Here is a 16643-nt window from a genome sequence, read left to right as displayed (position 1 = left end):
TGCAGGCTGATATTACAGAAAGTGATGACATGACTGTTTGCATAGAGCAGCCTGTGTTAGGGCTCATAATATACCGTACATTCTACCAGTGTCCTGCCTGTGCCCATTAAATATACAGCCTGCCTGTGTCCATTAAATATACCGTACAGCCTGCCTGTGTCCATTAAATATACCGTACAGCCTGCCTGTGTCCATTAAATATACCGTACAGCCTGCCTGTGTCCATTAAATATACCGTACAGCCTGCCTGTGTCCATTAAATATACCATACAGCCTGCCTGTGTCCATTAAATATACCGTACAGCCTGCCTGTGTCCATTAAATATACCATACAGCCTGCCTGTGTCCATTAAATATACCGTACAGCCTACCTGTGCCCATTAAATATACCGTACAGCCTGCCTGTGTCCATTGAATATACAACCTGCCCTGTGTCCATTAATTATACAGCCTGCCATTGCCCATTGAATAACATATACAGCCTGCCTGTGCCCATTAAATATATAGTAGCCATTGTAATAATGCTCTGGATAACACATTAGACAGCCTGCCATTGCCCATTGAATAACATATACAGCCTGCCTGTGCCCATTAAATATACAGTAGCCATTGTAATAATGCTCTGGATAACACATTAGACACATATACAGCCTGCCCATTAAATATACAGTAGCCATTGTGATTTTTCACTCACCTCATGATGCTGATGTCCCGTTGAGTCCCGCTGTGATGATGATGTCCCGTGCAGCCGTAGAAGCGATGTCTCGCCTCCTATGACACACGGCACAGTGATTCCTATCATTGGATCACTGTACCAGAGGAGGTGGGACATCGCTATGTGGCTGCTTGCCATAATAAGGAGGAGGTGGGACATCGTTGCAGAGCGGCAGGAGGGGGAGGAAGGGGAATCGTAAGAGGAGAGGGGATGGTGCGGTGCGCGCTGAGCGGCAAACTGACACAGGGGCGCCGGGCCATTCACGAGCATCACCCAGCGGCATGGCCCCGCCCCTTTTTCTCCTCCATTTCGGGCAAATTTTTCAGTGACTAGAGTATAAGCCGAGGCGGCTTTTTTCAGCCCAAAAAGTGGGCTGAAGAACTCGGCTTATACTCAAGTATATACGGTAATACTAAATCTTTTTGAACAGAGTGCTATGATTTGGTTCTAGGGCCCACTTCACACTCTTCTCCCGCAATTACACTTCTCTACCATAACTCACATGAGGCCTCTGGCTTCTGCCATAAGGACCTTCTCCTCACATTGTGTTGTGGTAGTATTACTGCAACACACGGTAATGCACCATGCATGGTGCCTTAGGGTGAGGTGCCATTCATTTTAAATGCAACCAGTGGTGGCTGGTGAAGTTTTAGGATGGGGGGCGCCAGACCCCCCTTCCTTTTTGACCCCTCCCACTTTGTGTAAATGGGCGTGGTTTCAGCGAAATAGTGGGCGTGGCTCTAAGGTGGTGTGGTTAGTGTCTGAGATGAACAAGGGAGAGGGGGAGAGGGATGGAGGGACAGCAGGCCCAGATCCTACACAACGTTAGAAATATATGTATTCTAGAAAGTTTAACAATCAGCAGATAAAGATATTCCAAACACCTGGTGTTAGCACTTCAGTCATCCCGGCACCATGGTTGTCATGGTGTCAGGATGATTGAAGCGCATTATTTCTATTATAACATTGTAATATAAAATGAAGTCATTCAACTCACCATAATGCAGAATCTGTGGGAGCCCTGAGCGTGTCACTAGCCACGTCGCCTGCCACCAGATGCCATCAGGTGTCCCCAGCGGAGTCCGTCCTTACTTCAGGTGCCCCCAGCTGTGTCCCTTCTTACATGCAGCCTGTATCCCACCGAATTGCAGCAGCCTGTGTCACCATCAATTGCAGCAGCATGTGCCACCACCAAATTGCAGCAGCACGTGTCACTGCCAAATTGCAGCAGCATGTGTCACCATCAATTGCAATAGAATGTGTCACCATCAATTGCAGCAGCATGTGTCACCACCAAATTGCAGCAGCATGTGTCACCATCAATTTCAGCAGTATGTGTCACCATCAATTGCAGCAGAATGTGTAACCACCAAATTGCAGCAGCATGTGTCCCACCAAATTGCAGCAGCATGCGTCCCACCAAGTTGCAGCAGCATGTGTCACCATCAATTGCAGCAGCATGCATCCCACCAAATTGCAGCAGCATGCATCCCACCAAGTTGCAGCAGCATGTTACCATCAATTGCAGCAGCATGTGTCCCACCAAGTTGCAGCAGCATGTGACACCACCAATTGCAGCAGCATGCGTCCCACCTGATGAACTACAATATAATCCGGTAAAAGTGCACTGACGCACTACAATATACTGCAGTAAAAGTGCCCTGAGACACTACACTGACACTAAACTAAAAAAGGAAGGTTGCACTATACTGATGCTGCACTATCATTATATTCACACTACACTAACACTCTACATTCACAATTGAATCACAATAGCACACTAACTCACTGGTAGCATGAGCAGAGCCCTATTCTATCTATTTCCCTCCAACATCACACTGCAAATGGCTACTCTTTGAAGGAACCTTTTAAAGTTTTGGGCGGGTCTATGATCAATGAGCCATGATTGGGCACAGTCATCATTACTTTCTCCAATCATGGTTCTGACAGTGCTCTGTGCCCTGATTGGGTAAAGCCTTCATTACTTCAGCCAATCAGGGCTTAGAATGCACTGTGCAGCACGCTGTGCATTGTGGGGTGAACTTTTGCTTGGCTCAAACTGTTCGCCCAACACTACTCAGGACTAGAATAGTGACAAAGGAATCATACCTGTATCGGCATGGATGCTTGTAATCTCCACCCCATAACAAGAAGTACCTAAACAAGCATTCTCACAGCAGAATCACTAGGTATTACCAATCAAACCTGCATTTTAAGAAACAGTAAAATCACATTCATATTTTAAAACAGAACTAAGAATCCACTTTAAAAAATGCTTGCATATTCTCTTTTATCAAAAACACTTTCCCTCATTCTCTTTTTCTGTTATAATGTACACTGTAAACACAAGGGCTGTGCATTGTACATCTCGGCATGAATGAATAAATGAATGATTTATATAGCGCAACAACTGCGAACTGAATCGCCTCAAGGTGCTTGATCCGTCCTGTGCTTCCTGTTCCTTAGAAGAGGTGGGCCTTGTGTTTTTTTCTGAAGGCCCGATGGTTTTCTTCCATGCGGATGTTAGTGGGTAGAGCATTCCATAGCCGTGGTCCTTGGACTGTGAATCTTCGTTCTCCCTTTTGTAGCGGGATTTGGGGATGAAGAGGAGGTTTTGGTTAGTTGATCAGAGGTTGCGATTTGGTATGTAGTGTTTTATTTTGTAGCATAGGTATTAAGGAGTGTTTCCTTGTGTGCATTTGTGGGTGAGGCAGAGGGTCTTGAAAGTGATCCGATCCTTTACGTTTAGCCAGTGTAGGGTCTTAAGGGATGGGGAGATGGATTCCCAGAGTTTTTTCCCTGTGACTAGTCTTGCTGCCGTGTTTTGGACGACTTGTAGGCATGCAATCTGGTATTTGGGTAGTCCTATGTAGAGGGAGTTTGCGTAGTCCAGTTGGGAATTGATGATTGTTCCAACTACTACTGCTTTCTCTTTTTCTGGAATGAAGGGGATAAGTCTACATAGCAGACTGAGAAGATGGTGAGATCCACTGACTACTGATCCTATTTGTGACTCTGAGACTTTTGGCTTTGGTGCTTGGGGAGATGGTCTGTCCAAGGATGGTGGGTGGTGTCCAAGGGGTCTTTGTTTTGTATTTATGAGGAGAAGAAGCTCTGTTTTGGATCCATTGAGTTTGAGGGAGCTCGTGGTCATCCAGTCATCTATCAATGTGAGGCATTTTTCTAGTTCCTGGTATTGGTCATTTTGTCCAGTGATGCGATAGTAGAGTTGAGTGTCATCTGCGTATGAGTGGAAGCATACGTCAGTTTTCCTGATGATTTTGAGGAGAGGACAGATGCAGATGTTGAAGAACATGGGAGACAGGGAGGATCTATGAAGGACTCCATACGAAATTTCAGATCCCAAGAATAACACCATGTGCTGAGAATAATATAATTCATGTGCATATGCACAAAAGTTACATTGTCAGTAGCCATCCAATGGTCAAAGAAAAGTGTTGATGGACCCGGAAGAAGTTGGACGATAACAGCAGCATTAGATTAGGTAATTGTCACTTCTGGCAGATAGTTATGCATGTAGTTGTGGTGCTATGTAGAGGGTTGTCACAAGTTAAAACAAGCATTCAGGAGGAGACATATCACATGTCAAATGACTCTCAAAAGCAATTCCCTGATCTCTTTTCAGAGTAAACACCGCCACTCATGTAAACTAGCCCTTAGTGAGCATGATCTGGGTACAAGTTCATGTTAGGAATTGTTGCAGAAAAACATGCCATCATAGTTACATAGTAGGTGAGGTTGAAAAAAGACCCAAGTCCATCAAGTTCAACCTTTGTGTGTGATTATATGTCAGTTTTACATTGTATATCCCGTATGTTATGGTCGTTCAGGTGCTAACCTAATAATTTTTTGAAACTATCGATGCTCCCCGCTGAGACCACCGCCTGTGGAAGGGAATTCCACATCCTTGCCACTCTTACAGTAAAGAACCCTCTATGTAGTTTAAAGTTAAACCTCTTTTCTTCTAATTTTTATGAGTGGCCACGTGTCTTGCTAAAATTCCTTCACAAAAAAGTTTTATCCCTATTGTGGGGTCACCAGTATGGTATTTATAAATTTAAATCATATCCCCTCTCAAACGTCTCCTCTCCAGAGAGAATAAGTTCAGTGCTCACAACCTTTCCTCGTAACTAATATCCTCCAGACCCTTTATTAGCTTTGTTGCCCTTCTTTTTACTCGCTCCATTTCCAGTACATCCTTCCTGAGGACTGATGCCCAGAACTGCACAGTATACTGTAAGTGCGGCCGGACCAGAGTCTTGTAGAGTGGGAGAATTATCGTTTTATCTCTGGAGTTGATCACCTTTTTAATGAATGCCAATATTCTGTTTGCTTTGTTAGCAGCAGCTTGGCATTGCATGCCATTGCTGAGCCTATCATCTACTAGGACTCCCTTTTCCTTTTCCATACTAGATTCCCTCAGAAGTTCTCCCCCAGTGTATAGATTGCATTCATATGCAAATGCATTATTTCTAAATTTTTCTACATTTAACCTCATTTGCCATGTAGTTGCCCACCCCATTCATTTGTTCATCTTTTTGCATTGGTTTCCACATCCTGCAGAGAAGTTATTGCCCTGCTTAGCTTAGTATCTCTGCAAATACAGAGATTGAACTGTTTACCCCATCCTCCAGGTCGTTAATGAACGAAATAAACAGGATTGGTCCCAGCACAGAACCCTGGGGGACCCCACTACCCACCCCTAACCTTTTCAGAGTACTCCCCATTTATCACCACCCTCTGAACTCGCCCTTGTAGCCAGTTTTCAATCCATGTACTCACCCCATGGTCCATGCCAATGGAGCTTATTTTGTGCAGTAAACGTGTATGGGGAACTGTGTCAAATGCTTTTGCAAAATCCAGATACACCACATGGTGCTATGCAGAGGGCTGTCACAAGTTAAAACTGATTACTGCTAATGATACCGTTTTCATTACTAAAATCTTGTATATAGTCCCTTTTCATCCCCTCCAAGAGCCCTCATTACACGTGGCTGAGGTATAATTGGACAGACATCTAACTCTCCTCCCTTAACAACTCATTGAGACAGGTGCTAGGTCCTTTTTTCAACTTTTATTGCAGGCAAATTAGAGCAAAACTACAAATAAAAGAAATAACATTTAATCTGTATATACATTATACAACATATACAGTCCTGACACACTAGTCTAACTAGGGAAAGGGGTTATAAACATACCGGCAATGTTTTCATAGGCTGACGATAGAATTGCAACTGAATAGGTGTGGTGTCTTCTGGAGAAGATGCATGGATGAAAAAAAGAAGATGGCTACTGGGAGCTGTCTCTAAGCCCTTGTACACACGGTCAGAGAATCCGTCGGAATGTGTCCTATCGGACCGTGTTGTCGGATAATCCGACTGTGTGTGGTCTGCATCGGACTGATTCAGTCGGAATATCCGTCGGATCCAATTTTCCAACTTGTTGGAAATATTTTCCGACAAACTGATCCGATCGGACATACTCCGATCATGTGTAGAGAATTCCGATCGGACAAAGTGCCACGCATGCTCAGATCAAATTCCTACACCAAAGCTATTGGCTACTAGCCTGAACGTAGTCCCATCGTAACGAAATAACATCATCACGTTCTGAATGATCGGATTTTCCGACAACTTGGTCCGACCGTGTGTATGCAACAGTTTCGGACACAATCCGTCGGACAAAATCCGTCGGACAAAATCCAACGGATTTGGTTGGCAGAATGTCCGACCGTGTGTACAGGGGCTAGGACCTGATGGTCTAGCCCACTTGAATGATGGGAAGCTACGGTGGCTTTCAAGCAACAATCTGTCTACCTACAATAATTGAGTCTATAGAACTATAAGTATGCAAAAGAACCAATAGATGGTGCTATTACAATAAACTTTACATACCATTAGCATATTCAACAATTAACATTAAAAAAGACCGTAAGAAGCACTTGCTGAAGGCATGACAACTATCAATACAGCCTGCTGAAGTCACCGATTGTGGAAGAGAGTTCCACATCCTTATTGCCCTGACAGTGAAAAACCCCTTAAGGTTAAACCGCTTCACCTCCAATCTCATTGTGTGGCCCCATGTCTTCTTACACTGAGAGAGAATAGTTTTCTTCCTACACTGGGATCACCATTGAGATATTTGTATTTTGCTATCATATCACCTCTTAAGCATCTTTTCTCCAGGGAGAATACGTTTAGAGTTTGTAGTCGTTCCTTGTAATTGAGGTCCTCCAGTCCCCTAAATAATTTTGTTGCCCTTCTCTGGACTCTCTCCAGCTCCAGCACATTCTTCCTGAGGATTGGTGACCAGAACTGGACAGCATACTCAAGATGTGGCTGAAGCAGAGCTTTATAAAGTGTCAGGATTATCGTTTTATCTCTAGAGTAAATACTCTTTTTAATGCATGCTAATAGTCTGCTAGCTTTGCTTGCTGCAGCTTGACATTGCATGCTATTGTCTTCTACTAGGACCCCCAGATCTTTCTCCATCCTGGATTCCCCCAGAGGTTTTCCCCTAGTGAGTAACTTGCGTTTATATTTTTAGCCACCAAGTGCATAACTTTAAATTTTTCAATACTAAACCTCATTTACCATATAGTTGCCCACTCCATTAATTTATTGAAGTCTTCTTGTAAAGTTTCTATAGCTTGCTGTGACGTTATTGCCCTGCTTATTTTTGTGTCATCAGCAAACACTGAGCTTTAGCTATTTATACCAACCTCTATATCATTTTCAAATAAATTAAACAGAATTGCTCCTAGGACAGAGCCTTTGGGTACCCCACTTACTACTCCAGACCAGTCTGATGGTCCCCATGCTAGGTAGCATTAGGAGATGTAGAAAGAAGAAAATCCAAATAGTGCAGAAAATCCCACAAAAAAATATTTATTTAGACTAGTAATGCTTCCATTAGCAAATATGTACACACTTGCAATTTCCAAGGCGATGGAATGGGCACTTCCAATTCCAGTCTGATGTCACTTCCTGACATGTTTCGTCCAAACGACTATGCTAAAGGAGAGTTTAGAGAATAAAAGCTCTGTTGGAACCATTTATATGTATATGAGTCAATGAATCTGGTAAAAGCCTGGGATCTTGAAGATATACAGACCTGGTAACTAGAAAAGTGTTTGTTACATAGCACTGGATGATGTGGACTAAACCACCTAGAACTTTTAGAGCAGTCACCATACAAAGCCTTGGGAAGGTGAGAAGGAAAGACACAACTCTGACGAGTAAAATATGATTGTGTTATTAATAAGACAAGACAGGACAGTAATAGACGAATGGGAATAGGGAGTCCAATAGAGCCTGCCAAGGTTTTATGTTCTCTATTAAGAAACAATATCATATGTGTTGATGAAATAAAGGAGAATAACAGACAGATTTCTGATTTATTCCTACATTCCCCAATCCAGAATGAATCATAACATGGCAAAACTGTATAGGAACATTTTTTATGATATTAAATGATAAGAACCTAGAGACGTTAAAACTTTCATAAGGGTATAAGCAATACATTTCTCAGCTGAAAGCATTTAGGAAATTCTGGATGTGCCGAAAACATATCGTACTCTGCTACAGGCTGTACTTGTCTCTCTCGTCCCCCAGCTGTAGGAGCTGACTCTTTACAGTCGTGAGCCACTGCAAATATGACATTTAAATTCTTCAGAGCAAGGAAGGGAGAACTGCTCATATGAAAGCCAAAGCTATGATTTATTCAAGTCAAACGATGCACATATAGTAAAAATTCACCTAGTGCCAAGACAGCTACTACGCATTTCACTCCTGCGAGAAGTAAAATGTGTTGGGGCTGGTTTGGCACCAGGTGAATTTATATTTGCATCGACTGACTTGACTAATTAATAACTTTGGCTTTTATGTGAGCAGTTTTCCCTTCCTTGTTTCAAAACATTTAAATTAAAGTATTTAGGCCCCTTCACATCTGCATATGATGGTAATGCGCAATAAAACAACATTTTACCACTTTGCCAGAACACACTTTAAAACTGTAAGGCCTACAGATAAACAAGATAAGAATAACAAGCAGTATGGTACAACAAGTAATAGAAACAGAAAGAGAATGTATACGGTCAGATTTACACTGTTTATACATTGGAAAACACATGCTATGTCACATGTTATCATGCATTACAGTAAGGCAGCCTATTTGTTGTGAATTGGCTGTCAGCACATGCCAATGGAAGTTTTAAAATGTCTACACATCTTTTCCAATGATTGGAACCATTTTCTGCTTTGGCAAGACTGTTATTGCACCTGGCAGCCATTGCCAGCCCACATGCTCTTCTTCCAACATCTTAAGTGTTAGTGTTGAAGGGCTTTTGTTCACTTCAACTGGGTTTTGCATTACCAGACAAGTGTATGATAACGATAAACCTGCTTAAAGCAAGTAAAATAAAGGTCAGAGGGAGGTCAACTGCAAGTCAAATGCACCTATTATTGAATTCTGAATGATCTGAGAAGCATCTTAACCACTTCAACACCGGCATATTGTAATATGATGCCCGCAGATGGGATCTCCTATCCTGGGCGGGCGTCATATGATGTTCTCTCATTAGCGGCTGTCTAGGGGGCGCACGCGCACCACCGACGGTGCACGCGCACCCGCGGCATCGATCGGGACCCGGTGCGCATGCCCGCGATGTCTGGGAACACAGCAGGACCATGGATCTGTGTATGTAAACACACATATCCACGTCCTGTCAGTGGAGAGGAAACCGATGGTGTGTTCTCAGTACAGAGAAACTCCGTTCAGTCTCCTCCCCTTGTGAGTCCCCTCCCCCCACAGTTAGAATCACTCCCAGGGAACATAATTATTTTAGCAAAAATATGTAGAAGAATATGTATCGGCCTAACCCGAGAAAAATTTTTTAGTTTTTTTAAATAGGATATTTATAGCAAAAAGTAAAAAATATTGTGTTTTTTTTCGAAATTGTCACTATTCTTTTGTTTATAGCGCAAAAAATAAAAACCGCAATGATCAAATACCACCAAAATAAAGCTCTATTTGTGGGGAAAAAAGGACGTCAATTTTGTTTGGGTGCAACATCTCACGACCGCGCAATTCTCAGTTAAATCAACGCAGTGCCGAATTGCAAAAAGTGCTCTGGTAAGGAAGGGGGTAAAATACTCCTGGGCTGAAGTGGTTAAATTGATGTCAAACTGATGCCATCGACACAAGCCCAAAGCCTTTCTGCACAGGTCCTTAGATTACTAATGGCATGACTATTGGTAATGGTCTGATCTATTATGTCACTCCCTGTCTGATAACATGGGCTCACCCAAGACACTGAATCAAAGTGACAGTTGGTAGCAGACCAAGGGGTGATGTGCCAGAAAGCCTAGTCCCTGATTTTATTTGTTACAAGTTGGCCCCAGGTGGCAGTCCTCAGGATCGTCCCATCAAGGGCTTGCTTAACAGAAGGGATACAGTGCAGAGGCTGTTCACAAAGTGACAGGCAAGAAAGTAGTCAGGTCCAGAATAAGGTGGGGGCAGGCAGCAGGCAAAAGAGTAGTTAGGTCCAGGCAGGCAGCAGACAAGACAGTAGTCAGTTCCAGACTGAGGTTGAGGCAGGTGGCAAGAAAGAAAGTAGGTCAGGCAATCTGGGTTGGCTTTAGGTGAGCAGTAGGTTCAGAATTATAGAGATCTAGCTCCAGGGCAGCAGGTGCTTAACCATAGCGCCCAACTTTGTAACTTAAGAATAAGGGACACCCTGTTATAAGAAGATTTGCGGCAAACTATTTTTGTGAAAGTGGCTCTGCAGTGGATATTGGACATGGCTTAAAGGAGCATGGTTAAATAGAGTCTAAACCTACAGAAAGTATACACTGTACATAGTCTGCAGTCAGAGGTGGCTCTAGGCTTTGTGAGGCCTTAGGCAAATCCCCACCCATGCTCATAATGGGAAAAATAATTCAAGCGATAAAAATTAACTGTATAAATTGCCTATATTAAGAGCCCTAAATCCTATGAACTATGTGTTCACAGTTTCTAGAATTTTCTCTAACCAATTACTCTTTAATCAAATACCATAAAACATAGGGTATACTATGTGTATATATATATATATATATATATATATATATATATATATATATATATATATATATAATTAAACGCACACAAGGGGAACTTTGATGTAAAGAGGAATGCTACAGACTTTGGTGTAAAGGGGAAATCTTATGCAAGGGGAGGGGGGGGGGCCTTACCAGAGATTTCCTTATCTCAGAGTGCACATCATTCCCCTTTACATCAGAGTCTGCAGAATTCCAACTCAGTGCTTGTACCCACAGCATAATCCATTAGGCTTTGTGCACACAGGGCTCTAACTGGCATTTTACATACCTAGCACACATGTGTACCCAGAGATGCAGAGTGACAGAGTATATTGTATGTCCTGCTACAGGTGTACGGTACACCCACAGAGGCCGAAGAACACTGTTGGCAATAATAAATGTTTGGAGTATAATAAATGTGAAGTGTGTAATATGGTGCTCCCTTTCTTCTGTGTTGCTGCATTCTATGCCTCCTTCTCCACTAGGGTTACCACCTTTTCTTCAAGCCAAACCCAAACACTTTAGCCCCGTACAGCAACATTTTTTTTCTAGAGGGAATGCTGTGCAAAGGGGAACTCTGATTTAAGGGGGTTTCTGCTCACCAAACCTCCCCCTTACATCAGAGTCACCCTTACCTTAGTGTACTCATTCACTTGGAACTATGAGAAAGAAGGGAGGGAGGGGGAGACTTAAGTCAGAGATATTGGATGGGGAGCTCACTCACTCGAGGATGGAGACTCAGACATTGACACCTTTCATCCACAATGTATCTGCTGGTTGCTGAGCCTCAAACAGCTGCACAGGCAGAAACAAAAGCCTGCCAGGAGTGTCCACCAATCAGGAGCCTGTTGCCAATGAATGCTGAACAGGTTCAAGATGCAGCAGCAGCTGCTTCATTAGGGGTGCAGGGGCACCACTACCCTAATCGAATGCCCCTGGCCCCTAATCTACATGCAGGGCGCTGGACGCACGGATTTCAATGGGGCTTTTTCTTTTAATAAGCACATGATTAGAGCCTGAGGCTCTAATTGGCTTCAAAAAAGGGTGGTCGCTGGGCGCAGAGCACTGTGCCCTGAGCCCACCCAGTTGTGGGACATTAGAGAATTAACATTCACTAATGTCGCCCTCTTTCCTATCCCGCTTCCTTGCTGGTGGAGGTGCAACTTTTCTTCGGTCGTCCCGAATCTGGGTTCATCCGACACCGAAACCGGTCCGAGAGAAGCGGAATCCCCCTTAGTCCGGCACAGACATGCCTCCTAAGTTCGACCCCCTCGAAATTAAAATCGTTTATCTGAGATGCACCGGTGGTGAGGTAGGGGCTACATCCGCTCTGGCCCCCAAAATCGGACCTCTGGGTTTGTCTCCCAAAAAAGTTGGTGATGACATTGCCAAGGCAACCGGTGACTGGAAGGGCTTGAGGATCACTGTCAAACTGACCATCCAGAACAGACAGGCCCAGATTGAGGTTGTACCATCTGCCTCTGCTCTGATCATCAAGGCCCTGAAGGAGCCTCCACGTGACAGGAAGAAGCAGAAGAACATTAAACACAGTGGAAGCATCACATTTGATGAAATTGTCAGCATTGCTCGTCAGATGAGGCATCGTTCCCTGGCCAGAGAACTATCTGGTACGATTAAGGAAATCCTGGGCACAGCACAGTCTGTGGGCTGCAACATTGATGGCAGACCTGCACACGATGTAATTGATGATATCAACAGTGGTGATGTTGAATGCCCAACAAGCTAAATCTCGCTGAAGAGCTTTAATATTTAATAAAAAACAAATTGCTCTGAACATTCACTAATGTCTTTCTGCTTCTCCTCCTGGCCAATCAGGAAGCAGGTCCTGAGACCTGATTGGCCAGGGGGTCTTAGGACTCCTGGCCAATTGGGTCTCAGAACCAACTTCCTTCTCGGCCGGGAGGAGAAGCAACTTGGCCTGGCTCTTCCCTCGGCAAGCTGCAGCAGGTGGAGGGGCAGCTTCCAGGAGCCCTGCCCCAGATCAAGCATCATCTTATAAGGTAAAGACATGGATGGACACCTTCCCGTCTGACCCGTCCAGGCAGGAGGAGAGGGGTTTGGTGCTAGTGCGAGTGAGGGGGCCAGGGGCAGTTTCCAGGAGCACCACCGATCACGGTCAACCATCTGATCGCCGCCTTCCTGTCCATCTCCTGCGCGGGGGGGCAGTTGTGTGAGTGAGGGTGAAGGTTTTGCCCCCCCCAACTATTGAGCACCACCCACCCCTGTCAAGACGTGCCCCTGAGTAAAAGAAAAGTGGTGGTGGGGAGTGAGAATGAGAATCAGAGCACCCCTTTGTCCCATCCCATGTGGATGTCCCTAATTGCTAGGAGTCCCAAGATCAGTAGCATGCACATACTGTAGGCTATTAAGAGTTTTTTTTTTTCTTATGTGCCTTTCAATGCAAAATGTAAACAGGACAGCTCTCCTACACATTGTAAATTAAATCACAATTTATCAGTTTGAGCTTTTCCATTCCGCTGCAAAAAAACTAAATATTTTGGGTTGGATATCTGCGGAAGCAAACAAATGACCTAAATGTTAAATAATTACAGGAAAATGCATTCCTTTTTTGGGGTGAGCAAATCTGCCAAGGTTTGGTTCCCCAAGGATTCAGCAAATGAATAAAAATATTGTGAACTGCAAATTTCATTGAGAACTCCTTTAAAGTCAATAGGAGAAATATTATAATCCCTTGCCGACCAGTGCACGACGACGATAAACGTTGGCACAATGGCAGGCCGTGAAAATGGGCATACAGGTACATCCACATTAAATCGTGGCATAGTGGGTGCGACTCGATGTCCGCAGGGGGGCCCACGATCGTGTCACGGAGCAGCAGAACGGGGAGATGCCTATGTAAACACTTCCCTGTTCTGCCTAGCAACATGACAGAGCTCTACTGCTCTCTGTCATCGGGAGCAGTGATCCCTGTCATGTTCTAGTGAGACAATCCCCCCTACAGTTAGAATCACTCCCTAGGACACACTTGACCCCTTGATAGCCCCCTAGTGTTTAACCCCCTTCCCTGCCAGTTTCATTTACACAGTAATCAGTGCATTTTTATAGCACTAATCGCTGTATAAATGACAATGGTCCCAAAATAGTGTCAAAAGTTTCTGCCACATTCACAATAAAAATCACAGCCATTTACTGCCATTACTAGTAAAAAAAAAATAATAATAAAAATGCCATAAATATATCCCCTATTTTGTAGACGCTATAACTTTTGTGCAAACCAATCAATATATGCTTATTGCAATTTGTTATACCAAAAATATGTAGAAGAATACTTATCAGCCTAAACTGAGAAAGACTTTTTTTTTTATATTTTTTGGGGATATTTATTATAGCAAAAAGTTAAAAATATTGCTTATTTTTTTTTTTTATTGTTGCTCTTTTTTTGTTTATAGCGTCAAAAAAGAAAAAATGCAGAGGTGATCAAATACCACCAAAACAAAGATCTATTTGTGGGGAAAAAAGGACATCAATTTTGTTTGGGTGCAACGTCGCACGACCGTGCAATTGTCAGTTAAAGCGGCACAGTGCCATATCGCAAAAAGTGCTCTGGTCAGGAAGGGGGCAAATCCTTTCAGAGCTAAGGTGGTTAAAGCGGAGTTTCACACAAAAATTGAACCTCCCCTTTTCGGAACCCTCCCCCACTCCGGAGTAATTATTTTTTTAGGTGGACTCCCTCTTTAAGTAGGAATTGTGGCCCCTTTTGGGGTTGATGGGTGAGCAGCTGCTGAATAAATAGCCCAGGGAGCCAGGCACTGCTGTGTGGGACCTGTGCCAGTGCAAAAAATAACATACAGAGGAGGAAGGGCCTTTTATATGGCTTTCAGGGCAACAAGGAGATTATACCAGTCCTTAAAATTACAGATTTAGGTGATTCCTAAAGCAATATTAAACCCAAAATCAAAAATGTAGTGTATTGCAGTTTACCAATCATTAGACGTGGTGGCAGTGGCGTACCTATGGGGGAGGCGGGGGGCAGGCCGCCCCAGGTGCTGCATATTGGGGGGGTGTCAGACCAGCTATCAGGGACGGGACAAGGCAGAGCGGGCTCTCTATATTCGTGCATGTCAGCAGGGGCTGCTCCTCTGTGTTATTCAGCTCACAATCCGGCTCTTTACTGCCACCTCTGGCTGCTTCCTGCATGTGCACCCCTCGGGTGTACTATATTTTGGATTGCAGCTCTTCTCCTGTCTCACAGGAACATGTATAAACAGGACTTGGGACTACGAGGATCACCTTACAAATGGGGGCTGTGAGTACAAAGTGAAGGTAGGAGGCTGTTTGTGTACAGGTAGGTGCGTGTGTGTGTGTGTGTGTGTGGGGGGGGGGGGCAGCTGAGTGTGTACAGGTGTATGTGTGGTTGGGGCGGCAGCTGAGTGTGTACAGCTGTGTGTGGGGTTGGGGGGGCCCAGCTGAGTGTGTACAAGTGTGCATGTGTGTGGTTGGGGGGCAGCTGAGTGTGTACAGGCGTGTGTGGTTGGGGGAGGGCCCGGCTGAATGTGTACAGGTGTGTGTGTGTGTGTGGTTGGGGGGGTAGCTGAATGTGTACAGGTGTGTGTGTGTGGTTGGGGGGGGCAGCTGAGTGTGTACAGGTGTGTGTGTGTGTGTGGTTGGGGGGCCCAGCTGAGTGTGTACAGGTGTGTGTGGTTGGGGGGGCAGCTGAGTGTGTACAGGTGTGTGTGTGTGTGTGGTGGGGGGCGCAGCTGAGTGTGTACAGGTGTGTGTGTGTGGTTGGGGTGCAGCTGAGTGTGTACAGGTGTGTGTGTGTGTGTGGTTGGGGGGCAGCTGAGTGTGTACAGGTGTGTGTGTGTGTGTGTGTGTGCTTGGGGGGCCCAGCTGAGTGCGTGCAGGTGTGTGTGTGGTTGGGGGGGGGCAGCTGAGTGTGTACAGGTGTGTGTGTGGTTGGGGGGGCAGCTGAGTGTGTACAGGTGTGTGGTTGGGGAGGGGCAATTGAGTGTGTACAGGTGTGTGTGTGTGTGGTTGGAGGGCCCAGCTGAGTGCGTACAGGTGTTTGTGTGGTTGGGGGATCCAGCTGAATGTGTGCAGGTGCGTGTGTGTGTGTGGTTGGGGGCCCAGCTGAGTGTGTACAGGTGTGTGTGTGTGGTTGGGGGGCCCAGCTGAGTGTGTACAGGTATGTGTGTGTGTGGTTGGGGGGGCAGCTGAGTGTGTACAGGTGTGTGTGTGGTTGGGGCCCAGCTGAATGTGTACAGGTGTGTGTGTGGGGTTGGGGAGGGGTAGCTGAGTGTGTACAGGTGTGTGTGTGTGTGTGGTTGGGGGCCCAGCTGAGTGTGTACAGGTGTGTGTGTGTGTGTGTGTGTGTGTGGTTGGGGGGCCCAGCTGAGTGCGTACAGGTGTGTGTGTGTGTGTGTGTGTGTGTGGTTGGGGGGCCCAGCTGAGTGCGTACAGGTGTGTGTGTGTGGTTGGGGGGGCAGCTGAGTGTGTACAGGTGTGTGTGTGGTTGGAGGCCCAGCTGAATGTGTACAGGTGTGTGTGTGTGGTTGGGGAGGGGCAGCTGAGTGTGTACAGGTGTGTGTGTGTGTGGTTGGGGAGGGCAGCTGAGTGCGTACAGGTGTGTGTGTGTGGTTGGGGGGGCAGCTGAGTGTGTACAGGTGTGTGTGTGTGTGGTTGGGGGGGCAGCTGAGTGTGTACAGTTGTGTGTGTGGTTGGGGGCCCAGCTGAGTGCGTACAGGTGTGTGTGGTTGGGGGGCCCAGCTGAGTGCGTACATGTGTGTGTGCGTATGGTTGGGGGGCCCAGCTGAGTGCGTACAGGTGTGTGTGTGTGGTTGGGGGGG

The 16643-nt window shown here is 45.3% G+C and overlaps 1 protein-coding gene across 1 annotated transcript; it reads left to right on the top strand.

The window, feature by feature from the left end:
- The first annotated feature begins 11938 nt into the window (after positions 1–11938).
- LOC143975395 (large ribosomal subunit protein uL11) lies at positions 11939–12570 on the top strand. Its single transcript, XM_077477760.1, has one exon. The coding sequence runs from the start codon at positions 12065–12067 to the stop codon at positions 12560–12562; it is 498 nt and encodes a 165-aa protein (XP_077333886.1). The 5' UTR covers positions 11939–12064; the 3' UTR covers positions 12563–12570.
- The last annotated feature ends 4073 nt before the right edge of the window (positions 12571–16643 follow it).

This window comes from Lithobates pipiens, unplaced genomic scaffold (assembly GCF_037356315.1).
Source record: "Lithobates pipiens isolate NorthernLeopardFrog02 unplaced genomic scaffold, aLitPip1_a1.2 Scaffold_13, whole genome shotgun sequence".
Lineage (NCBI taxonomy): Eukaryota > Metazoa > Chordata > Amphibia > Anura > Ranidae > Lithobates > Lithobates pipiens.
This window is presented reverse-complemented; position numbering and strand designations above follow the sequence as displayed.

What these genes read in the sequence shown, in the direction of transcription:
- LOC143975395 (XM_077477760.1), top strand. Translation starts at nt 12,065, where the DNA reads ATGCCTCCTAAGTTCGACCCCCTCGAAATTAAAATCGTTTATCTGAGA.